Source organism: Myotis davidii, unplaced genomic scaffold, assembly GCF_000327345.1.
Source record: "Myotis davidii unplaced genomic scaffold, ASM32734v1 scaffold247, whole genome shotgun sequence".
Taxonomy (NCBI): domain Eukaryota; kingdom Metazoa; phylum Chordata; class Mammalia; order Chiroptera; family Vespertilionidae; genus Myotis; species Myotis davidii.
This window is the reverse complement of record NW_006299593.1, coordinates 3,087,059-3,103,061: the sequence shown is the minus strand read 5'-3', so window position 1 is coordinate 3,103,061 and position 16,003 is coordinate 3,087,059. Positions and strand designations below refer to the sequence as shown.

Sequence of the window (16,003 nt, the reverse complement as noted above, 5' to 3'; positions counted from 1 at the left end):
AACATATATACTAGTAGTACATGTCTAATGTACTGTTTAATCTATAAACAAACATTTCTTTTCTTAAATTTATCGAACCACCCCTACCAGCCTTAAATGAATCACTTTCAGCATTCATTTCATGGGTGCAGCCTCTTTGCTTTTTCACATCTCATTGCCTCGGAAATGCTGTCACTGAAATACAGTCACCAGCTAACCGCTTTTTCTTTATCCAAATCAACAACAGTTTTTCTACCTCTTCAACTGTCTGTGATCTTTGTTTTGTGAGCAGTTTCACACCTTTAGCAACGTCAGCACTGGGATGGCCTCTTTATGCTTTAAAATTGTGCTAATCATCTATTTCACCAGCAACAAAAGCAAAACACACACACACACACACACAATATTCATAGCACAATTTCCTGAGATGTTTAACAATGCAAGGTTTAGTGGTTTAGAAATACACTGACTCACATTCTCTCCTTTGTTTGTGGTCTGAGAGATGCTTTTGGTCATGCAGATGTACATATCAGCACGAAAGGGTTGTCAGGTAGAAAACTGAAGTTTTGTTCAAAAACGAGGACATTTTTTCCATGAACAACTTGGTCAAAAACCAGAATTGTTCGAGATAGGAGATGTTCGAGAACTGAGGATTACTGTGCGATCATTTCAGTAATGAGAATGGAGAGAACAAAATGATGATGGGAAATGTCAAAGAAAGGACCTAATGCCATTTAGGAAATACTCCCTCTCTCTGAGTAGGCAAATCCAAAGAGAACCTTAAATTTCAGTCACCTAGGCTTTAGTGGCAATGCCATGAATAGAAATTGAAAAGAGAGGGGAACCTTGAATTGGTAGTAAAAGGGGGTGGGGGAATAGCAATAAATTTAATTTAGATCTATCAGTTTAGGGTGACAAAAGAATCATCAAAAAATTTGTAAACTGAAATAAATCAGAGTTTAGTAAAGATGTCATTTATAGAGTTGTTTTTCCTAATATGAATTTTCTGCACAAATGTTAAAAAGAAAAAAAATGAGGTACAAAAAAAATCCAATCATTCTAGCATCAAACTGGGACATTTTCTCATATTTCCTTCCAATCTCATTTAAATTAGCTACAATTCTAGAACAGATATAACACTTTACCTCTGAAAACAATCCAATAACCATTCCATTCCTTTAAATACCCTCCCTCACTTTTTTGTCAATAAATGGAAGAGGTTGATTGATAAAATTGGAATAATGGAATGGGTAGTCACTTAAAAACTATAACTATGTTAACTTGGATAAATTACCTATACTTTCCTCATTTGCATAAAATGGAGATAATTACATTTACTGTATAAGGTTTTAAGAATTAAATGAAGTATAAACTATGTAAAAGTAGGCCCTCAAAAAATGTCAGATGCTTCGCCCACATGGCTTCTATTTTCTTCAGAGCATCCCCATTTAGGACCCAAACTGGGTTGCTCGGGATTTATAATCCATAATGGTTAAAATTTAGATGCTACATGTGTTCACTGATATAAAAAGATAATAAAAATAATCTGTTTCTTTAGCTTTTCAGGACAGGGGCTTATGCAAAGACTACCTGGTCTACCATCTGGTTAATGAACATTAGTACATATGCTTACTCTGACGATGCAAAAAAGTGGGGAATTTAAAAAACATTTAAAGCACTGAGTTTAAATACTTGTTATCAAAATCCAGTGATTAACCTAAATGAGAGGAAAAACCTAGTTCCATAGAGTTATACAGTCTTAATTATATATTCACTCCAGCCAATGCATTGCAATCATTATTTGAATTGCTTCCAGTTTTGCAAAGATGAATTTCTCATCACTTGATGAGTCAGCTGGACTCCTTTGGTACCAGAGCCTATAAAACAGACTACAAGAGAACAGAGCAGTACTATATTGCTCAAAGTACAGTTAGGATTTCCGCTCAGGTGGCTGGCTTAGGTGTAAATAGTGTAGATTTCTAGCAAAAAACAACAAACCACCACTCTCACTGGTTTCTGTTATATTATATTTGAGTGACCAACCATTATCAACTAACTTCTTTATCTTTGCATCCAACCCGCCAGTCCCTTTACCCTTCAATTCATTCCTAGAGATTAGTGATAAAAATATAAAACTAGAAACTTGAATACTTACTAATTAAGCAGTGCATGTCTTGGGAATATCGAGAGTTATCAGGAATTGTGAAGTTTCCATCACATATTGCCACTTGACTCTCCCCAAATGGCAAAGTGAAGTAGCATAATTTATATAATAAACATCCAAGAGCCTAAAAAAAATAAAGAAAGCAGATTGCTACTAGTGGTGTATTTACCATAACTACAAATGGGTCTACTGAGAGATACATATACTCGCATATATAAAAATTATGTACTATTAACCTATTAATAATTTAAATTAGAGCCCAACACCATTATTAAGCTGCTGAGTTACATTATTTCTACTATCATTACCAAATTGAGCTCTAATAAAGACCAAGTATTTCAGTTGTTTTGCTCTTAAGAACTAGTATCACATATGTGACAACCATCTAAATAATGGGCAGGTCACCTGAACAATTCTCACAGAGCTCTAAAGTCATTTTCTTTCACATGCTTAAAGAAGCAATGGTTGGTCACCTCGGGATAAGAATAACCTCGAGAGACAAGTAGACAACAAGTTGGCACAGTGGCCACCCTTGCTATGGCAGTCTGGATTAAACTTGGGAGATTACAGTCAAGACTGGCGATATCTGAGATGTGGATAGGTTAGTTGACACCTACCCAAATGTCTGCCTTCGTAGTGATGATTTTGCCACTGTACAGGTTGACCATTTCTGGGGCTCGATAGGACAGCGTTGTGTATCTACAATCAAAAGATTCATTTTTTGTTAAATATGTCAATGATGTAAAGACCAGGGGCAGCAGAAATACTTCATATATAAGCTCCCTGGGAGCAATCTGCAGAAGAGAGTATGAAATATTAGTGCAGATAAAATAAAAGGCTGTCCTTGGTACACACCCGTGGCCCTCTAGCAGCAGTCCTGCTCAACAGCATGTGGGGACCCAGACACTGTGGCATTAAATAAACTCCAAAAGCAATCTTTCTTGGGTCCTCAAATAACAAAATTTTCTCCTATAAATCCCTGTTGTTTGATATTATATTTTGCTGGTATGTTTTTTAAAATAGTAATCCTCCTTAACGTGACATGACACAGAGATAGAACACTGGCTAGGACGCTGGAGAACAGCAGAAAATGGGCCCTGGCTGGGGTGGGAGATGGATAGATCTTCGCTGCTGGATTAGTGAAACAACAGTTTTCCTCTAATCTCTGGCTCAAGAAAAGAGGATATGAGCTCATCTTCAACGTGTCTTGGTATTACCAAGCCTGTGACTGTGCTGCTTGAGTCGCTAGAGCCCAGAGGATACTGTGGTTTAGGTGTCCATTAGGGCCTGGGACCAGAAGTTTTCCTGCCCTAGGTTTCATTGCCAGGATTGTGATGCAGGAAACAAAAGAGAGGATCAGGATATGAGTGGGCACACTCGACAGCTGATTTATTCGTAGTAGTAATAGTGAGTGCTGTTGCCTGTAAAAATCCAACACTTTGGACAACAGGAAAAATGGGTCAGGTTCTTACTGGAGTCACATATCCAAAGAAGCTTTTCCTCATGAAAGTCAGTGACTCAATATCCGTAGAGACTTCAATACCCTACTCAGCCCTCCATATACTGCAGGTGAGCTCCTTATAAGAAAGGAATACAAAGCAAGTTAGGATTCAGTAAAAGTGTACCCAACTGACTAATAACATCACGGATGTTTTATTTCTATGATGTGTGTACTACTGTTTTTTAAGGGCAATATGACATAAATAAAAATATCTATATACAATTACCATAGGCCCATTACTAAAGTGTATCAGAGTCATTTTACTCTACTCATCAATAATTATAACCCCCCTCCACATTCTCCAATTAAAATCAAACAAGCCAACCACCAATATAATTACCTAAGAAGAGGAACAAACTGACTAGCATCATTGTCATCTCACCCTGACCTTCTCATCCATAAGCTGAAAGCTGCTGATCTCCAAGAAAGAAGGAAAATCTTACTTCTTAATCTCATCTTCTACTGCATTCACTCCTTCAGTTTGTGGGTTCTGGAATTTGTTGGTGGCACTTCCAAAGTCACACAAGACGTAGTGGCCTCGGTCATGCAAGAGGATATTTTCAACCTGAAAAACATTCCCCGACCATCCATTCCAAGATGTCATTTAGTAATGTGTGTGAAATTTTGGATCTCATTAACATAAACAATATTATTTTATTTATGATAATCCCATTGATGTGCACAAGAAAGTTATTATCCTCTAAGTGTATCAACAGGGGTCATCCCAAGTGGAACAAAACAAGATGCACAGCAACAGGGGAAAATCAGAGTGGAGAGGGCAAAAAGAGGAAACTCCACATGGGGAAGCAAGAGTCTCCTTTTTCTATTTCCAGGCTCATTTCTTACCTCTGCAGAAACAGTCCTTATATTTTCAAGCCTTTGCATCGTGTGTGTGTGTGTGTGTGTGTGTGTGTTTAATTTATTTTAGAGAGGAAGGGAAAGGGAGAGAGAGATAGAAACATCAATGATGAGTATCATCAATCAGCTGCCTCCTGCATGCCCCACACCAGGGACTGAGCCCACAAACTCTGCATGTACCCTGACCAGGAATCAAACCATTACCTTCCTGGTCCATACACTGACACTCAACCACTGAGCCACACTGGCTGGGCAAGCTTTTGTATCTTTTGTCATGTTCTTCTATCAGTCTTGAATGCTCTCTCTGATTCCCCACCTTTACCCAGGTATCAAAATCCCATTCCTCTTTCAAACTCCAATTTAAATGCTGCCTATTCTTTGAAGCCTTCTTCAAGCCCCCACTCAGACAAATATCACTCCTTCCTTATGTTCTTTCAGTACTTTGTTCTTCCTGATATGAATTATTTCACTCCAAAACAACAAGCACTATTTTACTCAAGACATATTAATTTTGGGTATAAGTAAATTTGAGACAGCATGAGGACCTGAGCCGGGAGCCCAGATGACCAGAAGAAGAAAAACCACATAGCTGGAGAGACGCCGCTGCTAGAACCCCAAGGATGCCAAAAGGCCAGATAAGTTCATACAAGAATGTCTCACACCCGCCTGCCCCCCGCCCCAAAAAAGTCATCACTTCTCCACTGTAGCAGAAACAGCACCGTGCTGGTCACTGGTACTGCAAAGAAAACTGGAAACATGGGACTGAACTCATTATGGGCTGGTGCTCTTATGAATGGGGAGATGAGATAAGGCTGGGCTGTGGAGGAGTGAAGGCCTTAAAAAAGTGAAACTAGTAACAGGAACAAAGGCACAGAGGCAGGCATGATAACAACAATGGTATCAGCAACTAATAGCACTTACTATGTGCTAGACACTGCCCCGTGCACTTTTACCTATAGTATTTCATGAAATTCCTACAAAGCCTTTTTGTCCCCACTTAGATGAGAAACGGGATCCATTTCTAACACACCCGAGGTCATGAGACTGGAAGAGCAGGATTGGACTCAGGCTTTCTGACTGCTGGGACTACACCATCACCCACTGCACTGATGTGTATTATGCAATTAGGGAATATGGGCAGTTCAGACTGGAGAAAGAAGGACGCAGAAAGAGAGAAGACCAGAGAAGCAGGCAGAGGGCAAACTGAAAAAGGCCACTAGGGAACCACTCAACATTTCAGCAGCAGATGAAGTGTGTTAGGAAAGTTGGCATGGTGATAGAGAAGGGAGAAAAAGAAAGGAGACAGTGAGGTGCAATTGTCCAGGTCTGAGGTGAATAGAGCCAGGTCTAGACTAGGGCCAGGAGGGATTAAATGAGATTAAGAAGGAAGAGAACCAATTGGATATTGACACTCATCTTCTGAAAGCTTGGGAGAATTTTTATAGTGGCTTTGTTTTTGGCAATGTCCCTTTTAGGATGTAAGCCTAACATTGGTTATCATTGCTCACAATCCTCAAGTCATTCAGCTATCTGAGTTTAATACACTGACCTTACTTCCCAACCCACTGGCTTAAGAGTGTTATTGAAGTCATCACTCCCAAACTCTGCTTACAGCTTTAGCCAAAATGCCTGGAAAGCCACCTCCTACTGACCTCTTCATCTTGACATTATTGCAAACAGATATGGCATTCAGGCATTTCAGTCACAGGATTTATTATCACTGGAAATTCTGGAGGATTAGATGAATGCAGATTTCTAAGCCTGTGATTCTAAAAATAGGACAAGAATCTTCAGCCTATTGTACTTCATGAGATCCAAATCTCTTTTCTGACAAGAATTCATGACTTTTTAATCTAGATGCATTTAGTCTTAATCCTTTTCCCCCTTTCTTAAGTGCTGAGAAAAACACCATAGTACAGTAAAGCAAAACCAAACAAACAAAATCCAAAATGGGAGTGAAAATACCTCAGCCTCTGTTCCGATTTGGTCACGGAATTAACTGTGCAGGTCACAACCTTTCTGGTCAGAGGTCACCTGACTGGTCAAAGGAGAGGACTGGCTTAGGGGACCTTCCCAGGCTTATGATCCCATGATCTATAATAATAACCTCTATCTTTACTCAGAGAAATAAAAATTTTAAAATGGGGGAAATAATTAAAATGTTAAAATAACATATTTGAGGAAGGATCTTCAATAAAAAACAGAACTTCTGTTTCAGTTATTTTTAGAAGGTAAGCTGCTTAAGGACCAGAACCAATTTCAGTGCATTTCCCATGTGTAATGCGAAAGAAAGACCAGGCGGAACAAGGGGTTTTCTCAGTTCTGCATGTGAACAAGCAGAGCCCCACACAGGGTGGTACTGACTCAAGCAGGGGGTCCACAGCTATCCTGGCCTGTGCTCTTCCCTGTGTCCCTTTAACTTTTATTCACAGTGGTATCTGTTCACCAAATGGAAATCCTGCTCGCAGAGAAGCAACCAGAAGACCAGCAACCAGCACTTCCCTTGGGCAGCAGGAGAATAATGAACTTCTTGGCTCTGGCTACCACTGGGTCTGCAGTGGCTGGTTCCGCGGTGACAAAGAGCTCAGAGTAGCCCAGGCTTTGTGATAAATGACACAGCCAGGGCAAACAAGACAGCCAAGGCAAACAAGAGGTATATGGGGACTTCACTCATGCCATAGGAAGCTGGCAGTGTGGCAGGCAAAGGTGACTGCCCACCACGCGCATACTAGTAGGAATCAACAAAATCTAACATGCTAATGAAAGCATTTAGATGGCACCAAGTGTAAGATTTGGGGAGTTGTAGAAAGCTTCAATCAAAACAACCAGGAGTCAACGACTAAAATCAACAGCAAAAGGACTCCTCAAGAACAATCAAAATCGGGAATTCTCCCATGGGCCCTATTTACGTTCCCTATTTCCCAGGTAGAGGAGAAAGGGAAACAAAGTTCCCTGAACCACTACTGGCCACCTGGCAGCAAGCATGATGGTCTTCAATACTAATTAAAGCGCATCTACACAGCCCAACGCTGCAGGCTGGGAACGAGTGTGGCAGCCTCTCCATCAGGCCGAGGCCTCACCCTCAGATTCCCGTTGGCTCCATGTTCTTCTGCTGAGACTTCGCATGGGCTGCTCAGTGCACTGAAGGAAGAGTCTGGGGCTCTTGCTGCCTGAGCCCAAGCACTGACCTACTCTGTGTACCTTAAGTTCCCATCACTGACACTTACCTACCGCTTCACAGCAGCACTGTGAACAGGGCATTAATATGCTGGGAATATGCAAAGTGGGTAGGTTATTTGTGGGTGGAAAATAATTATCATGTTGGCCTCATTTAATCCAATAAATGTTTACAAAGTCAAAATAAAGGAAGATATTGTTTAAGAATATGGGAATAGCACTCTCTAAAGGGTGCTCGAGGGCCCTCTTCCCTTGCTCTCATCTCCGTACCCTCTCCGGGCTTACTGTGCAAGGGATGTGCCTGGAAGGTGACATGCATGCTCTCATTAACCTTACAACCCTCACAAAGCTGGCACTGTTGTCTCCACTGCAGAAAGGAGGGAACCGAGGCTCATGGCTAAGTGTTTATAGGAGTAACCAACAGCCTGAGGAGCGGGTAGAGCACTATTTCACAGAGGGCAAGGGAGGAGACAGTCACAAAGGAGTCAAAGGCCACAGGAGGAGAACAAGAGGAACTGAGAAGTGTCCTTTGCATCCGGCAATATGAAGGACGCTGCCATGTTCATCTCTCACAGCACTTACAATTCGGTACAAGTCACACCACAAGTGCTACAAAATTCAAGTTCCGATGTGAAATTGAACCTCATTTGACACAAGGAGAGAATGGGGCTCCAGAGAGGCTGGGGCTCCCACACTCACAGACCAGGGTAGGTGCTGCCCAGCCACGCTTCTCCCCTATTTTTTGCACTTCACAAACTCTTCTCCAAGGTAGGTAGCAGGAACAAAAGACAACTCCTAAAACATTGGTACTATTTATTTCAAAAGATATGCTAACAGGTCTAAGAATTTCACTCATCAGTAAAATATCAATACACACTCAGAGTGTGGCGTCTAGCTTGGTGTGCAACCTGCCGTGTACCTCTCCATCTCACAGCCTTGTGGTTCCCTTCTCTAGGTAGACCTCAGGCTCCACTCTCTGCCTGAAATGTCCTTCATCCTCTCTGTGACCACCCATATCCCACGAGTACTTCAAAATCCCACTTTTCTAGAAGATTCCAACCACCATTTCCCTGATCTCACTATCTGATCATATATTAAGCCACTTGATTTTCATCTATTCATCACTTTGTTCTATAAAGTTCTGTATTTCACCTATTTCTGTTTCAAGTCTAAATATTTCATTTATGTCCTCTCACCAATACTTTAAACATCTTGACAGTAGGAACCATATTATATCTGTACAGAATTATGTACTCATACTATGCCATGCTCATAATATTTACTGAGATGTATTATTTTTCTATTCAGAAAAAGGGCTGACTGTGGGCAGAGGTACATGGAGAAGGCTATCTAAGGCTTTGGAGGTATATATGTATGGTATCTTCCTGAAAGCTAACTTTTTTAGTATAGAAATGCCAATTATGTATGTACCATTTCACACCCACTACGAATGGCTAAAATAAAAAAAGGACAATAACAAATATTAGTGAGGATATGGAGAAATTAGAACCCTCATATATTGCTAATGGAATGTAAAATAGTGCAGCCACTGTGGAAAACAGTTTGGCAATTTGTCAAAAAGTTAAACATATTTACCATATGACCTAGCAATTCAACACCTAGCTATACACCCAACAGCACTAAAAACATATACCTACATAAAAACTAGCACATGGTTGTTCATCGTAGCTATAGTCATAATAGCCAAAGTAGAAACAATTCAAATGTCTCAACTGATCCATGAATAAGCAAAATGTGGTATATCCACATGATGAAGTATTCTTCCTTGAAAAGGAAAGAAGCACTGATACATGCTCCAACATAGAGGAACCTTGAAAACATTACTCTAGGTGAAAGAAGTCAGACATAAGAGGTCATATACTGCATGAGTCCATTCACATGAAATGTCCAGAACAGGCAATAGAAAATAGATTTGTGGTTACCCAGGGTTAGAGGACCAGGAAATGAAGAGTGATTGCTAATGGATACAGGATTTCTTTCTGGGGTGATGAAATGTTCTGCAATTAGAGAGGACAATTGCACAGCCTTGTAAATGTACTAAAAGCCACTGGATTGCACACTTTATTTATTTATTTATTGAATTGTGCACTTTAAAAGAGTGAGTTTTATGATATGTGAATTATGTCTCAATTTTTTAAAAAGAGCCCAAACATTAATGCCAGTATACTGCTGAACATACAAAAGAGTATACTTCGGATTATAAACCACATGAGGTGCTTATTAAGATATGAATTCCTGGGCCTCCCTGACACTGCTACCAAAATTACAGCCCAATAGATCCAGTGTGGAACCCAGCAGCCTGCACTTAACAATCGCACTAGGGAATGCTGATGTAAGTTATTAGCCATGAAGCACATTTCTCAAAACATGGATATAATAAAAAGAAGCTGCAATTTAGAATCAGAAGAATTGTATTCAAACTCTGGTACTGTTCCTAGTTATGTGACCTTAGGCAAGTCATATAACCTCTTTGCTCCCGAGCTGCCTCAACTATAAAGCGTGAAGAAGAATGTCTTCCTCCAAAGGGACAGTGCACATAAAGCGTCGAGTAGAGTGTGGCACACAGCTGGTGCTCCATAACCGCTAGCCAACTCTATTCAACGAACACTGTGAATCGACTACAACGTGAAAGGCCTGGTGCAAGCAGATGGTAATTAGCAGGACACATTTTTAAAGTAATAAATTAATAGACTTTGCAAAATAGGAAATAGACTTTAAAGACCAAGCATCATTGTTTATAAACTATTTAAATTAGATATAACTTTTCATGACCCTGGAAAAGTGAATCTGGCAATGTATCAGGAAAAATAAAAACAATGTGTGCTCAAGCATTTGATGATTATGAAGAATTTCTGAAAACGACTTAATAAAACTGATACCAGTACTGTACTGTTGTGTCTTTTCTTCCTTTGCATTTTCTCTCCCCAAGAAGAACGAAAGCTCAGAATCTGGAACCATGCCTTACACTTCTCTCATATCCCCTCGTGTCTACCCCATCCCTGGGTCAGATAGAAAATACTCCGTAAGAACAAACACTTAATTAAATAGGTGGTCTGTTACCTTCAGGTCACGGTGAATAATAGGAGTTTTGCACTGATGGAGGCGAGCAACAGCCTCACAGGTGTCACAAAATATCTGGAGCACTTCGTTCTCGGTAAAGCCTGTTTGCAGGCGTTGGTTCATCAGGTTGACCACCTGGCCTCCTAAGGGGGGGCAGAGGAAAAGAGAGGTTATAAACATTCAGACTCATCTCTTACCCACGAGAATAAATGACTCTCCACAAAGCAGCAACCTGGACCAAGGTAACAGACATGATTACTTGGCTCAACAGACTAGTTGAGCCAGGACTAAAACCCAGCTGTCTTGATTCACACCCTGGAATTAGTGTGTGTGTTTTTTTAACAATCCAGTGCTTTCTCCAATGTGTCAAAAACAATCCTGCCCTAGCTGGTTGCTCATTGGTTAGGGCATAGGCCCATGGACAGAAGGGTCACAGGTTTGATTCCTGGCCAAGGGTACATACCTCGGTTGCAGATCGATCCCCGGCCCTAGTCGGGATGCGAGCAGGAGGCAACCAATCAATGTTTCTCTCTCTCTCTCTCTCTCCCCCACCTCTCCCTCTCTTCCACTCTCTCTAGAAAAATCAATGGAAAAAATATCCTCGGGTGAGGATTAAAAATCAAAAAACAGTTTGCTTATTCCATTATGCACCCCAGACATGAGCTGCCCTCATTATGGCTTCAAGATTAGTAATAGAGCTGATAATATGGTCCTGCTCTAGTTGTCTGGTTATACTGTCCCTGCTGTGTATGAAACAAGATCACAGGTTCAACTTGCCGTATCTTTAAGAATCCAATTGCACAATAAACCTTAGGAGAAGGAAAGAAGACAGCTTTTATCATCTGTACTTCAGGAACAGCCTGTCTTCCTGGCTTTACTACTTGCCACCTAGTCTGTAGAAATGCTATTCCAACATTTAATCTCCAGGACCAAAAGCCTAACGGCTTCATTTACAAAATTAGCCAGATCCCTGAATGCTCCTACTGCCTCATCTCTAAACATTTTACTGTCCAAAAAGGATTGGGCAGGAGGAAACAAACTGTCAGGTTCAAATTTGGTAGTATTTTTAAAAATCAGGTTAACAGGTATTATATAGTAAAGGCTGAAACTACCAGTTGACATCACATTTTTGGGATAAGCAACATATTTAGTTTATGGACAGTATCTTAAGGCAAGGAAAATGTTAGTGGAAGGGTGACTACTTAGCAGTGAGACAGTGACCCAAGCTTGTAAGTGGCAGCTGCTTAAACAAAAAAAGTCACACCTCCAAACAATGGTTGTATGAAATGCTGTCAACGCTGAATAAAATCATGTTATAGTCTGGATTTCCCAAGATAAATACTGCTTGAAACTCCATGCTTTCAACTACTAAACTCCACTGTTAAGAGCAGCATAGTTTGAATGTAGCCTTCCTGGCAATTATAGCACTCAAGCAAGGGGAGGAAGGTCATTTCCATTACAGGAAAAGGATTCTTTTATCCCAAAACAAGGACGATGGTATGGGTGGAGAATAGAACACATGAGAGAGGGAGTGGGGAAGCTGAATTGTTTCTGTAGTCCATCTGGAGTTGGGCCTTTATTATGTGCCTTCATTATTGTTTTAAAGCACCACAAAGAACACATTCATTCTCATTCTGATACATTCTCATTCATATACAAGCACCCTTCCTAAACCTAAAAAAATATGGAGTTTTGCATTATCCGCCACTTTGAACTGTTTGTACCACTGATCCTTGCCATTATCAGAATAACCAAGAGGTGACAGCAGACTCTGTATCTTTTAGCCTCTTAGTTTTCCCATCTTTAAAACCAGAAAACATACATTCGAGTACAGTGTAATAACTGAAACAATTCAAGTGCTACTGAAATGAGAGCTTAATATATGATTCATGTACTCACCCCTACAGAAGTCCATCAGAATGAGCACTTCCCATACATCACCACTACTCACATTGTTGATACTAGAATCAATGTAACCCACAATATTCTTGTGTCCCGACAAGTCCCTCTGTGAAGAAGAGTTAAAATATTATCAGTTACAGACACCAACAGAAACACAATAAGCCATTCCATTCCGTTAGCACAGATAACTTAAATACACAGAGGATAAGGAACAGGGTCAAGAGCAGATTCCCAGTGGTCTCTGAGATTCATGGCCAGATCTTCAATAGCAATCCAAAAACCCTACTAAACCATAGCCCTCTCCTGAACCCTAGAACCAAATGGACACAGGGTGACTCCTTGCTTACTGCATCAGTGATCCATGAAAACTGGAAGCAACGCTGCGGGACCACTGCAGAGGGGCTACGAGGAAAGAAACAGTATGAACTATTTAAACATGTCAGTTTTTAATTCAGAAAAGTGAAACTGATGTTTGGGAAACAAGTAAATTGAACTTGACTTTTAAAATGTTCATACTGTTTTTCTCCCTTTAGGAATTATATAAAAGAATAACTGCTTTACAGTTTTACAGGAACTACAATGGAATCCAGACGTAAGCATTTTTGCTTGTAATTAAGCCTTTCAAGCCAACCAGCTGGTATATAAATAAGATGGGTCATGTTTCCAGCTCTCTGGTTGGCGCTGCATATGATCTCCTAGGGCTGCTTGTGAAATTAATTTTGTGTCAGGACCCAGTGAGGCACCAGGAGTTGCCTCTCACTCTGGTATAGTTATTACAACATCTAATAGGCAATTCTGTGTAGTGATGATGTTCAAAATCTAAGGTCATCAGTGAGCAAAAAATGAGCTAGCTAGGAAATATTTTTGCACAAATCTATTATTAACTAGTTTTAATAAATTATTTTGTTTTGGTTTAATAGAAAGTGGGAGAGTAAGAAAACTATGTGGTTCTGTAAGAGTCGCCATACAAATTTGGCAGTTTGTACCACAGAATAGTAACTATCCACATAGAGATTCATTCCACTGTTTAAAGTAATAAATAAAGTCTCTTGCAATCTGAAATTACATAGCCAAATAAGAGGAAGCCTCACAATATCAAATGAACACAACTGAACCCTGAACATCAAAGTTAAAACTCCTTAGAACTTTCCTCTGAATAAAAGATTAAAAATGTAGTTGCCTCAGAAGGTAGACCAAAGGCAGAAATGTGACCATTGCAATTGGCAATGGGGAAGTCGTTGGCGATCCATGCAAGAACAGTTTCAGAGAGGGCATGGAATGGAGGTAAGAATTGAATTGGACTTGCAAAGAATGGGAACTGAATATATAGAGCCAGCAGCTACAGATTACTCTTTCAAAACATTTTGTGCTGAAGAGAGAAGCAGCACTGAGGAAAAGAATTTTTACGATGGGAGAGAAATGACCAATGGAGAATGGAAGGAGCCAGGAGAAGAGAGCAGTAAGGCTGCGATAAATGATGGAACACTCCCATAAGTAGGTAGAAGAGGTGAGGATTCAGAGCACTGTTACAGGGACTGTCTTAGACATGTCTTTCCTGGCAATCAGGAACGAAATAAAAATGGATATGAATATTGGTTTAAGGCTAGGGAAAAAAATTTGAGTGAGCTCAGATCTACTGTTTTTGGTAGAAAGCAAAATCATCTTCAAGTACATGGGAATGAGAAAGAAGCTTGATGAGCAAAAAGTCTTAGAACAACTGCGTTGGATAACAGACAAGAGAGATAATGAAGCAGAAAAGCAGCCTCTAGAGTTCAAGTTTCTCCAAATAGAGAGTGATTTCAGGACTCAAGTTTCATGGGACTATTATTCCCTCTGCTTTTCAGTATTATTATCAACTCTTATGGAGTTGTTTCATTTACACAGTCCTAGAAATAGGAAGAACTGAAGAGAAGTTCTTGGAAAACAAAATGGAGCGGAAGATCGTGTCCTACAAATGTCCACAAGGAGGAATGAAAGACTAATATTTTTACAAATAACATGTTTGAAAAAGAATCAGCAATGTTGCCTGTGACTTTGTATTGCCCAAAGAGGAATAGAAAGAATCTACAAGAAAAATAAAAAGCATTTGGCAGAGTCAAGAGGAGGTTAAGAGCTATTAGAGGACTCAAACTAGATAATTAACATCTGCAGATGGCATCCTAGAACAGCTTGCCAAGATGTTTGCTGATGAGTTCAAGTCCATCTTTATCTTCAACTAATAAAATTCCTGTTCATTTTATCTTCTGCAGAGATTCTGAGATATATCTACCAGAAAAGACCACCTCTTTGGAGGGAAACCATGACTTTTAATGACTTGATGATGCAGCAATATCTCAGATCTTAGATTAAAACATCACTGGTTTATAACTGATGGAGAAGATCTGTTTGAATAGTTTTGAAATGTAGAAAAGGTCAAGAGAAAATCTTACTGCAAATTGAGGCTGATTTACATTGACGGTACACTGGCATAAAGCTCCCAGCAGCTGCAGGCCAGAAGATTCCCCAACTTTCCCTGGCTTTAGTTAAAGGACCAGTCCCAGGCTTACAGAATAGATTGCATACAGAGGTATGGGATGAAATCCACATTGGGAGAGGGCAGGAATGAGGGAGGAAGGAGGGAGGGAGGAGAGGCAATCTCAATAACTACCCAGTTACTCAGGAAGAGGCAGGACATGGGGAAGATGCTTTGATGTCCTTGGCTACAACTAGCATTTGGAGTATTGGAATAAATATCTATATGGTGAGTGTAAGTCAAAACCTGCGTTTTAGGGTGTGGGGAATGGTCACTTAACTATAGATCAGATCAGTTTATATTACATGATTTTAACAGTGATAAGTCTAAAGAGATTGTGTTGTCATTTCAAACTTTATTTTTAAATTAACACTAAGCAAGATTAATGAAGTACCGACAAACATGTTATTAGAAGACCTACTTTATTAAATAAATATCTAAAGTGGTTTATAGTGAGCTTATTAATTTTCAAATTTAACTGCTTTAAGTGCTTAAAAACTTTTTTCACAAAAACTATCATTTGAAAATCAGCCCTTCCTTCAACCCAGATCCTATAGGTTACAAATTTCAAGTTTATCTGGGATCCTAATTAATGATGCCTGTAGTACAGAACAGTATTCTATCCATAACTTCACAATTCCTGTAGCAGAATTCCTACTTAAGAATCTTAAGGCATTACAAGAAAACAGAGGTCTCGATTCCTAAATACATACTTAAAAACCTTTATATTCACGTGCAAGAAAACAAAGAAGATAGTATTCTAAATAGCATATCAATAATATCACTCACCTCAAAATAGTAAAAGTGAGTTTTGCATATAACTAATTTC

General features: G+C 39.8%; 1 protein-coding gene across 12 annotated transcripts in view; it reads right to left on the bottom strand.

Annotated features, from left to right (window-relative positions):
- The window catches only part of AAK1 (AP2 associated kinase 1), a 144,707-nt gene that overhangs the window by 59,885 nt on the left and 68,819 nt on the right, over positions 1–16,003 (bottom strand). For all 12 annotated transcript variants that reach the window (XM_015571476.1, XM_006775317.2, XM_015571477.1 and 9 more), the window contains exons 3-7: positions 12,660–12,768; positions 10,761–10,903; positions 4,088–4,209; positions 2,761–2,842; positions 2,135–2,267 (exon numbers count right to left, since the gene is read on the bottom strand). In XM_015571476.1, coding sequence (XP_015426962.1) covers positions 2,135–2,267; positions 2,761–2,842; positions 4,088–4,209; positions 10,761–10,903; positions 12,660–12,768 — 589 coding nt within the window. The remainder of the gene's footprint in view (positions 1–2,134; positions 2,268–2,760; positions 2,843–4,087; positions 4,210–10,760; positions 10,904–12,659; positions 12,769–16,003) is intronic.